Below are 20,691 nucleotides of genomic sequence, written 5' to 3' on the forward strand. Positions count from 1 at the left end.
ATTCGCGGCTGTCTTAGCCTTTGAATTTTCTCGTTTCGAAGATTCCTGACTCTTTGTTAATTTCGAAACAGCTCCAACATGTTTTATATTTTATACGTACAATATTACTCTGTGCGATATTCCCTCGAACCAAGAGAAAGTATGTTGAGAAAACAGACTTTATTCGTGTAAGGATTACGAATGTAAAGCGTCAAAGTAGAAAGTTAACAAAGCATTCAGTTAAAGCAGTTAACAAAGCTACTTAGCCGGTATCCAGCGTCGCGATCGCAAATGCTCGAGTTCTCAGTAATTTGTGTTTCGACCATCGAAGCGAGCTCTGTATTTGCTACCGCGATTGTGAATTTCTTGCGAGAACGGGGAGATAGGGAACAACAGGAAACTCCATAACTCTATATTCCGTTCTCTCTATTCCGACATTCAATCACTACCGGGGTTCAGAGTTCAAATTCCCAAAGACCCTAATCGAAAATTCGAACTTGCCTCGACCACCGACTAATAATACACTTGGAGCCCAGTTCGTATCCCACTAAATATCGAAGCGTGACTACATTGATTTTCTCCCGTGCGTTTCACATCTACGAAACGCGCACAATTCTGTCGCCGGGGAAACAAACAAAAATGTTCCTCTTCTTTCGGAACGCTGCAACCTCTCGACGCCGCGTTTATGTTAATTAGAACGTATTCTTGCAATGCATTCTGCTGCCCCGGTAAGTCGGTTCGTGTTCATAAAAGGAATAGTGGTTTCGCGTTGCCACGTTCAATTTTAAAGAGGCGGGACAGACGCGGCGCTTAGAGCGCCAAATATCTGGCAGCACGAGCCACACCTACGACGGTAACCGGTTTTCTACGACGCTGATACCCGCCCACGGCGATGATGTCCGTTTTATACAGGCGATTTCGTATAACGAAGCGCGCCAATTTCCTCGTCTTCTCTCTTCTCGGATATCGCGCAACCTCGCTCCCCCCATAAGGAAGTAGCGTCTGGGAATGAAGTTTTTCGCCATAACGTGGCGGTCAAACGAGAGAGACTGACAAGCAACACAAGCGCATGTACATAAATATATTCACGAATACAAAGAGCCTCGTGAAGAGTCCCCGTTAAGCGGGCAGCTAAATAGGGGCGAGGGTGAATAGGAAATGGGCTATGTAATGGGTGGTTCGTTGTCGAAAGTCATAAAACAGATTCGCGTAACGATAAGGTGTTCTCAACTAGGATCAAGGGGAGCAATCTTCTTCGTCCAGGCGATCTTACATCGGATCGAGATTACGTTTCTGTCAGATTACGCAAGGTGGACATTTGTCTCCACTTACGGTCAGCTGTACGTTTAATTTGGCAAGTTAATGGAAAACGTAGATGCAGATATACCCTGCGTTCATTTTAGAACCGTGTACAGGTATGCAAAAGTGTCAGACTATGTATTGTCGTGGTATTAGAAATAAGAAGAAATATGGAGGACAGTGAAACGATAGTGGAAAATATTGCAATATATTTGCGTATTTACCGGACGATGATTGCAGAAAAGATTTTATCGTTCCGATCGATTTAAACGAATTATCGTCGATTCGCCATGTTGTCAAGGTAACAACGATAAGGTAAATTCTTATCGAGAGTCAGAGATACGAACGAACATAGCGCTGACACGTGCATCAAATTCAAAGCCGTTTTCCCTCTGCGTAATTAAAATAGTTAAAGGAACATCAGAAAAATTCCACGTTAGTCTTTTTCTCCATGTCGTCGAATCTCTTTTACGTTAATCTCTTTTCCACGAATAGACAGACTACTAGACGTCAGAGCAATCGATCGTCCATTTTGCCCCGCTTCTCGCAGCAAATATCTAGCAACGATTCGCCAAGCTCGAAACTGTTTTAATTAACCCGCGATTTTTCCGCGGTTGTTCGATGATGGTTAATTAGATTCAACGTCGAATTAAGCTTCTCTGGGCAGATGATCGCCGGGCACAAAGGATCGGGAATTCAAGTTTCTCGGGCAAAATGAAATCCAATTACGCGAGAGCCCGTAAATAAAGTGCACACGACCGGTTCTCGGTCCCGTTCATAACTTTTAATCAGAACTTTGCTCAACAGAGGGCTATTTTTCCGGCGAACCGCTAAGTTTCCGCCCGGGCCACGAGCGTGCGGTTTTCATCGAACACGGCTAATGAATTTTCCGAAAATTGGCCCTGCTTCGACGTTGTCACGAATTCGATTTCTGTCGAGCGTTCTTCGTCGTCGAGCAGAGGAGGATCGTAAGAATCGACGAGATAAGAGGGAAGAGAAGCCCCGTGAATTTTGCTTCTAGTTCACCTGCCCGATAGCGCGCTCGATCATCCCTCCCCGATACGCCGACAAAATACGAAACGAACACGTAGTTTTTCCCAGCCGTTTCGATTCTACGGCCAAGTTATTACGTCGACGCCGGCGAGTTTCGCCTCGCCATTCACGTATCCCATTTCGTTGCGGAAGTTGCAGTCGGTTTTCATTCAGACGGTGTTATTCTTCTGACCGATTTGCTGTTTATAACCCAGCGTTGATCTAACGCCGGCGAGCTCTCATGCGACTGGAAAGCGTGCCGGAGATTTTCAAAATCGATGGCACGGAACAGACGTTCTCGCGTGACGTGACTTCGTAAATTCTGCTATGCGAAATTAAACAACTGCGCTCGTTAGCATTAAAATTTAATCATACAACTTTCATAACTTTCTGCAATAATAACGTGAAATAATACTATCTCTTTGAACGATGTTAAAAAACTTGCAATTTACCAGGAAGCAAATGTACGAGAGCAGAATTCTGCGTTATAAAATTACACTAATTCGATTCTCTCCTACACGGAATTTCGAAATATTCAAAATTCGAGCCGTCTCCGTTTTTAAAATCTGTATCAAACACGTGAAACGATTTTAACGTTAATCTAAGAATTTCATCCGCATTATAAACTCAATTCCCCGGCCGAATACCGCGAATACTTTCGCACGGGTAATTCTAGTTCGGGAATGCGTGCGCGTGTATCATTTTGCGATTGTAACTCGAGCCACGTAACGTGGACGCGAAGCCATCCAATCGGCGGTGTGGTAAATCACGTTTCACCGGAGACCGCCGAATCAATTGACCAGGAAATTGGAAGCAAGTAAATAATATTACTGGATAATGGAAGCGTCGCTGTCCCTTTCCACCGGTACACGACGGTGTTAATTTTCAAGCCTGCCGACGTAGACGTCACCTTCCGTTCGAAAGGAGACACCGACCATGGGATTATGATATAAATCACGAGCTCCTTTTTCGTCTCTTTTTCGATCCGCTGCCCGGACGCACGATTCCGCTGGACGAGAGAGGTCGATCGTCGATTTTTCTTCGACACTGGCGCGGCGCTTCATCAATAAGATCGCTCCCAAAGAGATGCATCAGCGGCGAACGAATAGACGGAGAGTGATAAATATAGCTGCTGTCTCGAACCAGGCGACGCGTGATATGAAGCCTTGAAAAATTGACACCAGCAAGCAGATCTATAACGAGTGATTCGCGAACCGTCGAGTTTCTTGTCTCCCTTTCTCCTCTCTCTCCCTCTTTCTCTCACCTTTTCGCGTATTCTAGACCTTTGGCGGAGGTGCGTCGATACAAATCGTAAAAAGAAAATGCTTAGCTTCGCGTCTGCTCGGTCGTCCGGTCCGGCGACTTATTTTTAATTCAAGATTTTGCGCATGATAGAAACAGAACGAATGTCGTTTCATCCTTTGTGTATATAACTTTTGATCGAATCTATGCTTGTGTTTGTCATTAACGCTTTACTGGCCGCTAGCGGTTCAACAGCATACGCACGTCCGACCGACAACTCAGGCGCAGATTCTCCCTGGCGCCGGCTCTGTTTCGGTTTAGACTCTCCAATACCATTCTTCTCGTTCATCGCGAACGGCAAGTTTTTCAAATTGCGATAAAACCGTGGGAGCTTACAAATCAACGCAATTGACGCCACTGAGCGAGGTACCTTAGTATTAAATAACAAATTACTGCTCAAATAATGAGAAAGACTGTCGGCGACAAAAATCGATTAATCGGCTGTCGGTCGGTAAAGTGTTAAGAATTACTCGAATAAGAAAAATGTACACGCGTACGACTTCGTCTTTGTTGTTCTTGAAGCTTTCATGGGTAGCGGATTCGTATTCGCATACAAATGTAGCTTACTTTCTCGGAATTTTTTTACCGATTAATTACTCTTACCGATTACTCTAACATCGATTATTTTCTATTATTGGCTTGCCTTTATCATTGCCTGCTGTTAATTCTATTTCATTTCTATCGGTTACTCTTCTGGTAAGCAACTATTCTTTCCCTTCTAGCGATCACAGTTTTCCGTAAACGGAACACGGTATCGATTCTTGCTGCGGTTTTTCACGCAATTAAAAACTATCACAAACGATATGCCTCGTTACTTGCTCGATTCAAGGCAGTTTGATCGTATTCGAGAAAGAGTCGGCAGCCCTGGATTCGCATTCAAAGCTACGATTTCCGCTTTCTTGTCGTTTCCTTCGCGCACTTCACGGTCTCGCGCTCGTTTTATCGCGTGTACGTGAGAGATTAGCGGATTAGCCGCGTGCAATGCATGGCTGATCAAAGTTTACGGCTGAATCGTTGAATGCAAGCAGTCCTGCGTTCTCGCGAGAGGAAACTTCATCTATACTTCACCCGAGGGTACTCGCGCAATAACCGTGTCTTTTGCAACGGACTGCAAATCACCGTTGTTTGATACAGCGCGATGCGCCGCGCTCGCTTTGTCCACGGTTCTTCCTTCGTTTTCTTCTTTCTTTCCTTTCCTCTCTTCGCGTTCGAGCCGTTGACACTTGGAGTTGTATCGAACCGAGCTCTTGTAGTATGATTCTTTGATAGAGCGTGCATACAATACCAAACACGCTTCATGGGGTATAATTAATCAAAGGAGATACGCGATATCGGAAAAAGAGATTTTCACCAAGAAAATAGAGAGTAATACTTTGTCGGGGTGGTAGAATTTTTGCCGAGACAGACAAAAGAGTCCTCGAACCGAGACGATGGATGAGCGAAAGAAAGATACTTAGTCCGATGTCTAGAGCGATAGAGTCGCGAGGGAAAGTGTTTGAGATTATGTCGCGAATGAAAGATGCCTGGTCACTCGAGATTTTGGCATGGTGGACAGTAGTGACCGATGCATTTTTCCAAGAGATTATATCGGGAAGCTCGTCGGAATGCTTGATCGACGTTTCACATCGGTATATTTCACACGCTTCGATTTTACGCAGTCGTTTTTCTCTTGATAAACTGGTAAATGCAAGATCAAACTGATCTGCATCGTTGCCATAACAGGTAGAGAATCACGAAAGATATTTCAAAGTAACTATTAAAGCAATGGAAATCAAAGTGTAACCGCCGTAAAAAGACCTCGGGTCATTAACATTGAACGCTCCCAGAAGGGCAAGCGTGTTGTTCGTCCATGTCGAGACTTGCATCAGCCAGCGGTTTGAGAAACTTCAAAGAAAACAGGTATTCTTGAAGAACCGCAAGCAGGTCCCTTTGAGCCAGCAGTTCTCCCAGAGGCGGTGGATACAAAGAAAGCAATAATTCTTGGAGGATCGGTTAGTATCGCGGCGAGGAAACACGGCAAAGTACGCGTCTCACGTATTTGGCACGGGGGATAAACTCGGACCGTTGGCTGGCAGCGAGGCGCGGCGCAGCGAGTCGAGAGTGCTAAAGGAAAACCATTTCACGCCCGACTACCCTTCTCTCTCTCTTGCTCAGAGAGAATAGTCGATCGTTTCGCGTCTCGTTAGCATCTCATCCATCGCTGGTGTCTGGCTGCCTTACCTGACTGCCTGTTTGCTCGTCGAGCCGGTTGCCAGTCGCCCGCCCTTGCTGCAGGCTGAAATTTCGCTGTGTTGTTGCTTCCTCGTCCCATCCTCCTCTTTTTCCAATCTTTCGTCCCTTCCTCCTTCTTCGGTCTCACCCCTTATCCGTGCCGATCCGTCCAGGAATCCGAGATTTTCCGTACGAGATACGCGATGCTGCGCGTTTCTCGCACGAGCACAGCTGGCAGTCGGTGAAAAGCGGAAAAAGACGAGCGTGTTCACGCCGTACGCGGCCTCCGATATTCGAGAACCATCGGTACCATCTATCCCACTTTCGTATGCGAATTCCAGCCGCGTCAGCGGTCTGGCAACTGAATAAGTCATCTCGCGTCGATATACTCGCTCGCTACCAGTTTGCATTCGCGAGACGACTATGCGCGAGTTGGCCGCGACACCTTCCAAGTTACGTTGCATCGTGGCGCGAGTTTTCGCAGAGTTTACTTTACGGTGCTGCGGTTGCGGTACGGTTGCAGTTCGTTTAATCAGGGCGATACAGGGTCTCCCAGCTTGGGGTGGATCGGCCCGTGATTCACCCTCGTGGATTAATTCTCGAAACGCCAAGGAATTTATCGCTCGCCGGTGGTCCAACGCGGCAATTGCAAGATTTAAGGCACCGATCGAACCAGCAAAAGTTGGAATTCGTTTTGGCGCGCGTTAATTCGCCTCGGTCTCGAGATAATTTAACGCTCGGTGAAATGGGTAAGGGTGGTTTCCCAGCAGGTGCGTGGACTTTATATCGTGTGGCCATTCAAAGGCCTACAATTTATCCTCCGGTCCGCGTCGAAAATCTCTGCTTTATAAAAAGTAACGTTTCCTACGGCGCTTCGTCCTTCGAGAATATTTGCATTTTAAAGGATTTCCTTAGCGTTCGTACAGACGCCTAGGAAATTTAAGACTGTTTGGATAAACATCGAGGCAAACCCCGTGCCACGGTTCACCGTAATTCGCGGTATTCGCGTTGAAACATCGTCGGGAGATCGAACTCTTTGACGAGAAATTTTCCTCTAGGTAATTGATGATATTTGAATTTAAACGACTTTGAGGAAAACGCTTGTCTCGCGGGAGTTGTTCCACTTCCTGTTATCGTTGCAACTATTTCGAGAAATTTGTATATTTTGCATAAAACCAGAATTTACAAGCCTCTTTTAACGCGTTTCCTCCCATATCGATGCATTCTGTTATCAGCACCGAGTAAACGTTGACCTACTCTACCTTGCCAGTTGTCTGTTCGCGCATTTACTTATTCTGCTTACTTCTAATCAGGAATTCCATTAACTCCCTCTGTTTAAATTGTTCCGTGCATTAACATACACCAACAGTGAAACGCTCTATATACTCTTCAAGAATAAACGAATCATAGTTGACGTTTGAAGAATCATAGATGGTTCTCGTATAACCGAACGGACAATGTACAACGCCATTCGATCTAATTTACAGCTAATTATATTGCTGCCGTAACGCTCACGTCTCCTTCGTTCTCACCCGAACGAGCGGATACTTTCATAATTAAAAGCACTTCATCGCAGCATGCAAAGCGCGAACAGAAATTGCTGGAGACGCGTGACCCTGCTCGAATTTTAAAGTATATGCGCATTCGTAAAACGAAGCCGTTGATTTCGCAGAGCGTCGGCTGGAAAAACTACTTTAGCGTTTAAACAGTTTCTTTCGCAACATTTCCGCGCGTGTAAATTCGAATTTTTCAACTTTCCCACTTCTTTATCCCTGAATACGTACGGTAATTTGAGAAAACTCGTCCAGAATCCATGCGCGAAACTGTTTCACGAACACCTACTTTCTTGTTCCGAATCCTCGTGTAATCTACACATTTGTACATGTTTACTTAAAATTCTATAGATAGGAAACGCTAAGAAAATTTACCTTTCCACGTAAATTGGAATTACGTGTATTATATGAAGGGAGAAAGCAGATTGATATTCGACGCGTACACCGTGAACCTTACAAAATATCGGAAGTCTAAACCATAAGTATCACGTTTGCAAGGTCGCGATAAATAGACGCAGTTATCGTATACCGGTATTTAATCACAGCACGGCGAGAAACACCGCGATGATAGGGCAACGTATTAAGTAAAATAGGCTTAGAGTGGTCGGACCAGCGGACGGTATAATAGACCGATCTATACGCGAGAATGCGAAAGTAGAATAGACTAGCGCGCAGGCAACGTGTTGGAAGTGGAGTAGCTCGAGTATATGGGTAGGCACGCGGAAAGTAAAATAGGCTCGTGCACGGTCAGACATCTGGAAAGTAGAGCAGGTCAGTGTTTGGTTGGCAAGTAGCATGGATCGAAATAGAGTCGGGCGATGCCGTCGACCCGGTGTGTTGGTGAAGTGGTTTTGGGTATGTTGTCTGTGATTAAACATTTGTCTTCGTCAAACATCGACGATTCTGCTGCGCTATTAAGTAGAACGAAGATAAAGTACACAATTGAATTTTCTATACGACTGGGACCGGAAGTAGTACCGGTGCACGATATTATACATTCTGACGATATTATTTCGATATCCATACCGCGGTACGAGCAGTTTAGAATTATTGATATTTTAGTAGTTTCCGGACATAGAACTTTGTCAGGGTGAATCGCATCGGACATTATTTAAGCTGTTTATGCACTGGCGACTTGGAATTGCAGTTTAATACGTAATATCCCGTGGCTATATCCTTCGTGAAATATTGAATACAATAATGTCACTGTCGCAAGCTATGATAAATTGATTTTAAAGTCTTTGAACGGGGGACGGCTATGCAAATGATTTCTGACAATAATAGCGTCACTAGCGACTGATCGTTCTTGCATCGTAATATCATGCGCTGTCTAACCAAGGCTTCTTCTTTCTCTTTCAATTTTTCTCTCATGGATCGAACAACGCAATTTATACCATCTTTTCGTCAGCGCATTAAATTTCACGTGCATCGCCGAGAGCAAATTCGGCAGTTTCACGAAATGCTTCATTTTTAAGGCAGTTTAAACGTCCGCTGTTTTTCCTTTTTGTCTCCCTTTTCGTTTCGTCGTCCGAACGTCGCGGTCCGTGGCACGACGATCTTTACAATTTCGTAACGCGACGACGAATTACGCTCGACGCACCGTCGGAAAAAAAGAATTATCGTCTCGTGCAGGTTTTCTTTCGAGCGTCCTCTCTTTTCAGCGTGCTGCGTGCACCTGTTGCGCCTTTGTTGCGCACCGTGAAACGCAACGAGGTATTCTTTTCGGTGGCGCTCAACACGACCAAACACCGAGCAATCGCATGCAAACACGACCCTAGCACGCTCGCCTCGCGCACCCGCTCGTAGGTATTTCACAATTACCTGCCAACCGCGGCAATTGCCAACCAACATTCTACGTTTAATTTACCATCCTTCATAATACAGTGCTTTATTAATAGCGCGCTTTATCCTTTCCGTTTCCTAAATTCCGGTTACAAATCTGTATCTCTGTTCTTGGTAAAAAGATGACGACAGAAAACAAATCTCCAACTTTTATCATTTATCTCTGATCTACAATTCTCCTTTCATCTAACGTCTTAAGAAATTAAAACAAGATTTTCTATGAATTTTCATTTTCCTAAAATATCGTGGAATATAAATAAAGAACGAAACATTTTATATTATTTTATTGAAGATAATTTCTTATTATTTTAACACGTATGAAATTTTAATCAAAACCCGATATTTCAGCCTTCGTCACAATTATTTACGAAATGTACGTTCGTCCTTCATTTTTCCATAATGTATCGAACGAAGCTTAATTACTAAATTATACTTGATTATCGATACGTTCTAATGCGTAAAATCAAAAGAAAATCAAGGCGTACCGAAAATGTTCTCCATCTGTGTGTATACATTTCCTTGCAAGCCCCATGATATTTTCCCGAAACGAAAACAAATCTTTAATCCAAAGCATCGAAGATGTTCCTCAAAGGAGCTGCGTCATCGAGAATCCGATATTTACTTTCTATTTCGTCTATCCGCAAAACAAGCGCAAGCCGAACGGAAGGGCAAAAACTTAGCAGTCGATACGCGAAATCGATACGAATTCCCTTGCACTCCTTTTGCGCCCCGACAGAAATCGATTTATACTTTCTCTGGGAATGCTACTTTTCTACTCGACTTGAATTTTGCGGTATTTGAAAACCGCGTTAACGTATGTTAATAAAAACGATTTCCTTTTCGTCGAGAAAATCGAAAGATGGAAAATTCCGGGTCCAAGTCGAGGGAAACGACGGAGCATAGGCCGGCAAACGGAATAAGCGAACTTTCGTTCGCACGGTGTGCAGAGGGGAAGGTAAAAGGAGTACATGCTAATCTTTCCGCGCCAGATACACCGACGAGCAGGGACGATGAAGTCGATCGAACGCGGTGATGCGTGCGGACTCGCGAACTTTTCCCACGAGCCGTCCTCGGGCAACGATTCAAAAATCTTGCCTATTTATTGCTTGCCCGGAGCGAGCCGAATGATTATCGGAAAAGACGTCGAAGCCTGCGAAATTCCTGACCCGATTGGGTTGTCTGGACACGTCGTGTTCGTTGAACCATCGCGATCTATCCTCGCGATCGATCGTCTCGAATCGTTTCGCCGTGCTATCAAATTTCCCAACGAAACGGCGATATTCTTGTTTTCCTTTACGCTTTGCTTCCAAGATATAGGGAAAGTCCATTGATTTCGTCTCGTGTGTAGCTTACGTAAATAGTCTGGGAGAGTTAGGGGAACGTTGTATAATTCTCCTTGCGTAGCGCGGAGCTCGTTTCAGATTAGACAGGGTGGTACGAGTCGATGTGTAATCGTACAAGTGGAACGGAGCCGTCTTTGAGCGGATATAGGAATCGTATCTCTGGTCGTGCAAGTAGTATTATAGAAATCGTCCCTTGCTATGTAAGCAATATAGGAACCCTTCTGAATCAGATAAGTAGAACGGCGATGGTTCCTGATCAAGAAAATATCGTAAATCGCATACAGTACGAGCAAGTAGTATGGACGTTATATCGAGAGAACAGTGGTATGGGCTGATATATGATCCAACAAGTAGTTTAAGACGGTGCGCGGTCAGGCAGTGACATGGGCGTTGACAGTGGTTGAACAAGAATCGTAAAAAGCCATTGGCGTTCGAGCAAGTAAAGCAGGTCTGGTGTATATACCAGCTAATAGCGTGAATTACATTCTCAAGCTTATAAATTGCATTACCGAATCTGTTTTTCTTGTCGTTTAATAAAATATCAACAAGTAACTGAAGCAATTTCTCGCAAAGTATAGAAAAAAGTAATCTCATTGCCGCAACCTGATAAATCAGTAAACCGTGGACCGGAAAGAGCTGTTTAAAAAGAAAATTTTGCAAGTGTCTGCACTTAAAGTAACGTAAATATTTTTCGCGGATTAAAAGACTCGCAAACATACGTCCTCTCCTTGAGAGCGGTGACTGGATCTGAATATTTAACGCTTCCTCGGAGTTTCGCTGTCAGCAACTCTGTAACATCCTCAGCAAGTCTGTCCTCTGTAGACGATTTTTAAAAAACCGCTCAACTATAATTAACCGAGTCGACGAATTTTTAGTAGGCGCCATAAATACAGTTTCCGGTGTTATCCGACCGGGAGTTGAATCCGAGAGAGATTTTTTCCCACAGACTTTCGAATTTTAATAAAATAACGTTAAAGTTTCCTCAAGTTGAAGTTCCAGACAGACATTACCGGCTTCACGAGCGTCAAGTTTCCTTAATGAATGACAATGAATCTTTTCAGGCAACGACGGCCTGCGATAGCGAAAGCTGAACGGCACGTGGCGCAATAAACGCGAACGACACCCGATTCATACGCGAAACATTACGAGCATCCCGTTAATGAAAGTCGCACCGGATAATCGCAGTGAAAGACGCGACATCGCGCGAGAACAATTTCTTGCCGGTCGGATGGAGCAGAGTCGCGGGAAGAGAAGTGTCGCTTGATTAAATTCAGGAAAAAAGTGACAATTTTTAAGCGCCCTGCTAAATGAATCCCGCGATCCCTTGCACAGTTTAAACTTTCAATTTTGTAAAGATTACTTCGATGGCGAAGCAGATATCGCATGTTCTACGCGAATATTCGCGTAATATCTGTCGAGGTGAATCTCAGTCCAGTATCTATCTATGTAGTCAAACGTCACTTTCAGTAGTTCCGTTGAGAAATTCGTCAGACCTCCTGTGCTTTGCGTTATCACGAGAAACTACCGATGAAGTACACTTCATTGTAATTCAATACGAACTTCTCCAGTGATATCTTGTTATTGCAGTCCTCTTGTATTATAATTACGTTCCCCTACTACCGTCGAGTGAAATAATTCATTTTTTACTTTTACATTATCGATGTGTCCGCAAATTCCCAGATTCTCGTTGAGATTCGCTGCTTTAAAAAAAAAAAAAAAAATGTTATTTCGTCTCACTTTTTCCCCGTAACTTTTGCCTAACACGATTATTAAATCCTATTTGGCTGTTATAAAAAAAAAATATTCCTTCGGAAGCATTCGCTTCGCATAAAAATCAATGTTTCTTCGTCGCTTCGGCAACTTTTCTCTTCGCTTCTTTCTTCGCTTTTCTTTTCACCATCCTTCCTTTTCACTCCCTAACTTCGACACGAGCGTTCCTTCTGATATTCGCGGAGAAATCGATCGTCGAAGGAGGTCGGTGCCGGCGATATTGTGAAATTTTACGAACCATAGATATCTGGGAAATTCCTGGTTCGGCCAGACGTGGCACCATATGTGCGAAACGCAGCTCGGTACCGTTCGAAATTGTTTTTAGCGTTATGTTTCTGTATTAACGCGGCCGGCACGCTTTCTTCCCGGCTTAAACGCGCACCCTTGCACCTATTATTGGCCTGGAATTTCGAGACGGGCGGGGGGGGGGGGGGGACGGCACTTTCTCTGCAGACACCTGGCCAATTACGTATATACAGAGTTAACTATACGATATGAAACATTTCAAGAATATCTTCAACGTACAAGAATTAAATAATTTATCTGTGATAAACACGAGTGCAGCGAGATGAGCCTCTACAGGCTGCCATTGCTCTCGTATCGTAATATGACGATACGAGACAACGGGTGTGTCCTGCGGCTATTATTTTATTTCAAGAACGAAAATCTTCTTTATTATTCAAATTCGTGCGATCTTCCTAACTGTTAATAATTTTATTTCGATTAAAATAAATCTCGCTAAAGTCGCTTCGTTTATTTACTTTCGCCTGATCTTTGAATCCGATTTGAAATCTAAAATAATTCGCTTCTATAATGCATTTCTCGCGAATTCACCGCAAATAATTCGTCGGCAATAATCTACTGGGTCGTCCGTTCTCGCAGCAGCTACTCTTTCACCGACAACGGGAATTACGGACACGTTTCACGATTGTTTAAAATATCGCACAATCGGTGAGGCAATCTTCGAAATCGGACACCTTTCGCGGCCAACTGAATTCACAAAACAGCAGGGTAATGGAGGTGCTTCTATCGCCTTTTCAACTCCGCCTCTCCAACCGTATGATCGTCGACGATTCAGGTGTTTTATAAGCTTCGCGTCTGCATGTTTGCCAATGAAATTCCACGGAGATAGAAATCAAATACGAATCGTTATCCATGTGAAACGGTAATGGAAACGCGCGTTGGATGCAAGGGTTCCGGGTGTATAATATAATTCGATTCGCGTTGCGATTAAATCCCTTTTGATCGAGAGAGGTGGTCTTTCCTTTTCTCTCGAAGAGTCGGGAACACGCGATGCCACGGCGAGCCGCTAGATAAACCGGTATTAATTCAGTGACCTGGATAGACGGGGCAAGCCTTCTGTTAGTCGCCGGCCAAACCACTTTATTTCCACTTTATTACGTTAAAAATTGGCGATGCGTTTGCTTCGAGCCGAACGAAGGATCGAACCGTCTCTCTTGGGCCAATTCGAGTTAACGAGCAAAAAGTACACCGTGCTGCGTTCGTTAATATCACTTCTCCGCGATACCCTGTACGATTCTCATATGCGTTTTCCAGCAGATATTTCCGCGCTACCGTGTAGAAAACAGAATACGATTTTTATCTTTTCTCCCATCAGACGCAAAATGTGATTCGATCGATTCGATTTCATTCGATTTCCCAATCGTTCGTTCGTCTTTCCGATGATTGTCCAACGAGTACTCGGAACAAGTTGCACGGTTTTCATGCAAAAGCGAAAAACTGTCTTATTCCGAGTGGATTGTTCGATGGACTCGATAACTCAAAAGTCGGCAAGAATATTCTTTCGTCGGACATTTTGTCAAGAAAGCAAGCTTCAAAGGAAAATTTCTCGCCGTTTCTTCATACAGCTTTTATCGAACGGCAATTAATGATAAAGGAAATAGAGACGAGCGGAAATTCGGATAGATTGTTGGGTAGAGATAAACGTTCACAAAGATGGAAAGTAACGTTCGGAAAGGCTGGCAAAAATTAGGGAAAGGAAGAAAATGGGAATAAACCGTTGCGTTGACGGTGCACCCACGTAGTCGAACATTACCAACAAAACGACTCTGATTAGCGAAACGTAAGCGTTGTACAGAAGATGAGGTATCGAGTAGTTGTAATCAAATTAGAAAACGATCGAGATTCGAAAAGTTTGGTTAAAAATGGCGAGATGTTGGTTGAAAAGTTGGAGGAAGAAGCGTATGTTCACGGGGGAATATATTATATAACCAGCGTACCAAGGAACCCTCTTTTCCTTCCGAATCCTTTCCTCTGCTCGATTCGCGATCGCATTACACAGATCTGGAACCTTTCCAACGGAGCAAGTTCGTGATTTTTAGACTGAAAATTGAAGCGAAAAGTGTATGCAAAGTGTGTCTGGATTTTTCTCAGATTCCACCGTCCGCTTTCACATCTGACGATACGATCTTCCGGTTATAAGCCAGAGTCGATCCATCTTTTCACTTAGAGAACGCTGAATTAAGGAGATCGTTTATTCATTCCGAAGGAGGAACCAAAAGGTCCCGTGTATTTGCCGCTTCCGTTCCGGAAACGAAGGAAATCGGACGATCGAGTAAAATTGGACGGCGAAAGAGCGAATCTCACGGTTGAAAGCAAATATATTCTATAAATACGCGTACAATCGAACGAAATCGTATAATCAATTGAATTTGAGATTTCTAAAAATTCGTGATAATTTTGAGGATTTCTCTGGCGGCAATTATTAACTTCGATTAAAGAAATCTCCTATATTTGAACTGTACGAATAATTATAGATGATAATATCTTTCCAAATCGTAGGAAATTTGATCAGATTTCAGTAGAAGTCATTAATAATAATCTCAACGTGACGGGATTGAGGTTAATTTTCATCGTGGCCGATTCTATCGTTTTGTAAAATCGTTGGTGAAATAACAGGGACCTCGTTGCCGTTCGCGTTTGTCTGGCGATTTTATATTAATTTCGCCAGAGTATTTCAACGGGCATTGAGAACCGGTCCGATCGGATGCATCGCGAGACCGTAGCGTTTTCATGGGAAACGGGAGAATAAAATTTCAAACTACGCGTGCAGATTTATCGAGCGGACAGGCGCACCTTTTTCAGTTCGTCGAATGAAACGCAAAACTTCGATGCTTCCGCCCTCTTCCTCGCCCCCTTTCCCGCTTCGTATCTACCATGTATTCCCTGGCATCGCGAAAATTCCGATGAAATTGTGGATGGAGGACGCGAATGGGAAGCAGTAGCGGCAAGGATTCTTGCGCTGCCCCTGTCGTAGTTTTTGTTTCGCCCTGAATTCTCTTTTGAAGTGAACGGACCCGTGAATAATGAACCGCTTCTTCAGCCCCGATACATCCTATCGGAAAAATTGGAAAATATCTGACACAAAGTACGGTCGCTAAATGTTCACGTATCTTTTTTCCATTCTCATCTTTCTCTCTTTTCTCTCAAACCCTTTCGTGGAAAATATTTCATGTAATTTCACCCCTGTTTACCGGATGATTCGGTAACTCGATCCAGTTGAAGGACAGATTTTCTGATTATCTCCAACTCGCCTCGTTTTATCGAATTTAATGCTTGAACTTTAATGGCTTTTTTATTCGTATTTATATTAAATTTGATAGACCAGTTCTCTGCTGCGAATGACCGATTTTACTTCGATATGTTCTGTAAAAAAAAAAAAAAAAAAAAAATAGCAGTGTCAAAAACAGTTGTAAGGGAACGAGATGATACAAAGACTATAGATGTACGGTATAATGTACGAAACGTTGCGTTGGTATTTCCAGCGAACGCGTATTTTATTACGCGAAGTCGGGACACGTGTCAGAGATCGCAATTTCGATGCAGCGAAAAATCTGCACGCGTTTTCCTTTCCATGATCCATTTCGTGGAGCGTTCCGTGCGGCAATTTTTGGCAAGATCGAGAGCACGATGCGATTTAATGAACGTGACTGGATCTTATCGGCTGGGAAACGAAACTCTGGAACGGCAGAAATCTTGTTGAAACGCTTGGCACACTCTTCGACTACATAAACACGATCAATTTGGATGGAAAACATGATTCTTATTACTGCTATTCTCTTCTCTCCTCTCCTCCTCCCTCATCCCCGGTCTCAACTCGGATAAATTTACATTTCCTTGTTTCCAGTTTTTGCAACGGCGCATCAGGCGGCTCGAAAAACAGTATTGTTCGATCGAAATCCTCGTTGTGAATAACAATGATACAGAAAATCATTGGTTACAGCACCTTCGTGATTTTCCGTTGAAAATATCGTAACACCGTGAAATATTCAGTCGTTACGATCTGAATTTTAATTTTACTTCAATGTTTCATTAGCTCTGTAATATATTTGAATGATGGGTCTTGTATCCTGCTTTTATTAAAAAGGAATAAGGTTACGTACGTTCCTGTATTTAAATCTCCGATGAGTTTGTTATTAATTTCAATAAACGGAAAATGGACTTGTAATATTCTCGTTCAACGTGCTATATAATACATCTACGCCAACAATGAGAATGAGATTTCTATCGTATCACATCACCGAATGTATACTGGAATCAAAATTCAGTTTAGAGAAAATTCGTTTAGAGAGAAGCTCGTTAAAAGAAAAAACGTAGAGAAAAATGATGGAAATCAGCCCAAGAGTGCTTAGAGTCGATTCATCGCGGACTAACTATTGCAATTTGTTATTTTAAAGATAATCTAAACAAACAAAATTCCCCAGAAATAAATCCAGTAGTACCAGCCTGAAATATATCCGACAAGATTTTTCATCGTTACGAGGTCACGAATCGGTGAACTTATCGGGTCGTTGGATTTGTTGCAGAGGCACCCCGTGGGACGTACCTGCTGATAGATGGTCGTCGGTTGGACCCGGGCAACCAGTTCGTCCCTGTAAAGGAGGGCTCTGAATTGACGTTAGAGTGTGCCGCTGAGGGTGGAAATCCACCGCCCGATTTAGCATGGGGGATGACTCTGTCTCAGGCCACTTTGGACGGACCAGAGCAACCGCCGGACAATCTGACCGTGTTGCCCTCCACGTCCGGCAGACGCAGCGGAGCTCACCTTAAGGTCCTAAGGGGACACCATAACGCAACCATCGCCTGCGTCGCCCGTCACGTCACCCTCACCATACCCATGAACGCGAGTATTCTGCTCGATGTCCAATGTGAGTAATGTTTCAACATTTTTTTCTCTTCCTCCTTTTTCTTTCTTTCTTTTTCTTTCTTTTTTTTACTTTTTGTTTCGCGTCTCGGCTATTTATTCGAGCGAGGTTAAGGTTAAGGGTCCCCCTTGAAAAAGACGAGGGTGAAATTGCGTGAAACGTGCGAACACAGCGAAACATGGAAAAACTTGACACGAAGGTTGTCGTGTTTAAAGTTGTTCCAACGTTTAGGATATTAATCGAATACTTTTTTGTGGGATTCTATTGGTCTCGTGTCTGATGTTGAGAGGCCTGGTTTGATAAATGATTTTGTCGTTTGCCGTTAGGTTGTTGTAAACTGTTTTACGATATATCGAAACTTTGACTTGCTACAGATTTTAAATAACTTTTTATAGATAAATTTAGAGAAATATCAACGTAAAGATACTTAAAGACCTTCCTATTCTTTTATACTTAAGCAACGTTGAAATTCGCTTCGGGATACTCTCGTTTGTCTGACAAAAATTGTTTCTCTCTCATTTATATTGTACAATACCCCACTACTACTTTGAATTTATGAATTCAGCAGTGTAGTATTTGTCGCCGTCATAAATGAGTTTCCCGTAAAATTTCAACGACAAATGAAACGGTTCAAGAAGGACTGTAAGATTTCATCGGCGAGATCGTCAACATGAGCACGATGAACACACTGTGATATCTTGTTTTAAACTGTCTTTATGTAGCCCCGGAGTTATTGTCGCTGTCTCGTCTCGAACTCATCACCTTAGCCTGCCCTGAAACTATCGTATAATTTCGAGCGTTTCACCGTAAGCTGTCTCGTCATTTGCTCGTCTCGTCTGGTCTTCGACCTTTCCACTTTTCTCCAGAAACTCGCAACGCTCGCCACCCGTGACCTGCTCTTTCTACGCCGTAAAACTTAAACTCTCGCAAGTTCGAGGCAGGGAATTTTCTGATGCTTTGTGAAATAATAGAAAATCTTTCTTCTTTCGTGAACCATAAAAAGAATCTTTCTCCATCTAGACGCTGTTTCAAGTAATAACACGGAAGAGGAAATCTACAGGTCAATTTGGTGTTTTCAGATGAAACTTCTAGTTTTTTCATGCTCAAATTCAATAACCTCTGGATTGATAAAACGATGTTCTTCAGCAACGTCCTTTCCATTAAATTGCTATACCGTTTGATGGTTATACAACGTTTAGAATATGCTTTTGTTATGCTGGTTTCCTGACCAGGTTAAGTACATTCGTGCGTTAGAGAAGATCATCCAGACAATCTGCTACTTTGTTATCCGCGTACATTTACCTCTAAATACAATAACTTCCATTTCATCGTCTATAAAATCTGCTGCACGTCTATTGCAAACAACTTTTCTCTTGTGCTTGACTCTTTCTCGGTTTCTTTCGCCTCTTCTAAAAATTCTATGCTAAATCTTTTGTAAAGTACTCGCGCTATGTAATGCACCGTATTCCAACGCGTTACTCCCATTTATCTAAAAATAAATTTAATTAAAATAACTTGGAAAAACATACCAGAGTTATATATTATTACACGTCCTATGTTGCTATATCACCGAAACATCAATATTGCTATTTAGTGCTATACACGGCACAAATCTGAATATCTAAGCAATTTGTATTCCGCTCCCGGTATTGTAGGAAGTTGTATCCTATTTCTGTGACTGCTACAACTTATCAGAATAATATGGACTTAGCAAGCTAAACAATTAGAATTTATTAACGCTAACACTCAACATTGTTCAGTCCAATCTGTCACAAGGACCTATCTACCTTCAAACTAACTTTATCTTCTATACTGTATACGTCTTACGCGTATATTCTCCTATCCAAGCAGAACCTTCCAAATATACGTTACATCATGGCTATGCATCATGGTTCATATACAGAGAAGAAGAAAAAATCAACTTTTACGATGGTATTCACCCACGTCGTTGTTTCAGTCTATCTGGAACGGAGCCCTCGACACAACGAGCAGCCACGCAATTAGGTCACCAATCTCATTCTATACTTTCGCTATCACGGTATAATCCTCGATGTCTCGTCCCGAACGAAACGAATCCTATTTATCCCCTCCCCCCGCCGTCTTCCTCTCGTTGTCCAGCACACATCGTCGTTATTAAGGGTGTAACGAGGAGAAAGGGAGGAAAGGATACAGAAGAAGAGATCCGAGGAAAAGTTACGAGCGTATTATTTAGTTGATGCCGCGTTGAAATTGCCAGTGGCCACGGTCGAGATCTAATTTTCGTAGACTTCGTAGCCAGCACAATTCCCGTTGAAATATTAGGTAGAAGAAATCGCGATACGGGGAGACCCGGCGGCTAAAAAAGCCCCGGCCGGTCGCTGGGTGCGTTTTAAAAATGGGCTTAATTCAAGTCGAGCGGCAAGGAAGTGTTATAATTCTGCGGATCGTTTTTCCCCCTGGCCTGCTCTCTGCTTGATGGGAGAGAGGGGTGGACAGAAACGGAGCAGCTAACGGGATTTCCGTGGTATTAGAACTGGGACGAGTATTGTTGTCTGAACGACGAGGATGCCACGTGTAGGAAAGCAGTAATTTAATTAAGTTACGTTTCTTCGCTGTTATTTCATGCTGCGATGTTATTTCATTTCTAAGAACTTGGAATTAACATTAGAGAAGGAACGTGTATGGGGAAATTTCAGGTAAAGCAAATTATGCGATTAATTTAAACTATCGTTCGTGATAACTCTGCTTGTCTCACCACTACTGTGTGGCTAATATTATTAATAATAAAATAATTCAATTAGGAATACTCGCTGGTGATTGGAAATTAAAGTATCATTAAAGTAAGTAATTATAGATATTCTATCGAATTAGATCATTTGCGGTTGCAACCGAAGAAAGGAAAGTTTTAGTCGATTGAATTGTATCAAGGGATTCTACTATTACAAACGATACTGTAACCTCCCATGAGAGTTGATCAGAGTATTAAATTCTACAAAAAGTAACAAAGTGAATAATACAGAAAACACCTGTGTTTTGAGAGAAATGTTGAGAGAAATAAGAGAACTTGCACTGATGTTCCATGCGCGCGCCCTATTTTTCAGATTATTAATCCCACGGCAAATTACTCAAAATTTTCCAACGGGCCTGGAATTTATCGGGTCACAGCCCTGGCCATAGTCGTTTAGTGTTTGAGTAAATTTTCCACTGGCTTCAAAA

The 20,691-nt window shown here is 43.0% G+C and overlaps 2 protein-coding genes across 3 annotated transcripts in view; one reads left to right on the top strand and one right to left on the bottom strand.

The window, feature by feature from the left end:
* Positions 1-20,691, bottom strand: part of LOC122570046 (28S ribosomal protein S17, mitochondrial) — a 260,913-nt gene that overhangs the window by 175,869 nt on the left and 64,353 nt on the right. The gene's annotated exons all lie outside the window — the stretch shown is intronic.
* Positions 1-20,691, top strand: part of LOC122570024 (B-cell receptor CD22) — a 314,194-nt gene that overhangs the window by 164,755 nt on the left and 128,748 nt on the right. For both annotated transcript variants that reach the window (XM_043731832.1, XM_043731841.1), the window contains exon 6: positions 17,158-17,499. In XM_043731832.1, coding sequence (XP_043587767.1) covers positions 17,158-17,499 — 342 coding nt within the window. The remainder of the gene's footprint in view (positions 1-17,157; positions 17,500-20,691) is intronic.

The sequence above is a fragment of the Bombus pyrosoma genome, linkage group LG1, assembly GCF_014825855.1.
Source record: "Bombus pyrosoma isolate SC7728 linkage group LG1, ASM1482585v1, whole genome shotgun sequence".
NCBI lineage: Eukaryota > Metazoa > Arthropoda > Insecta > Hymenoptera > Apidae > Bombus > Bombus pyrosoma.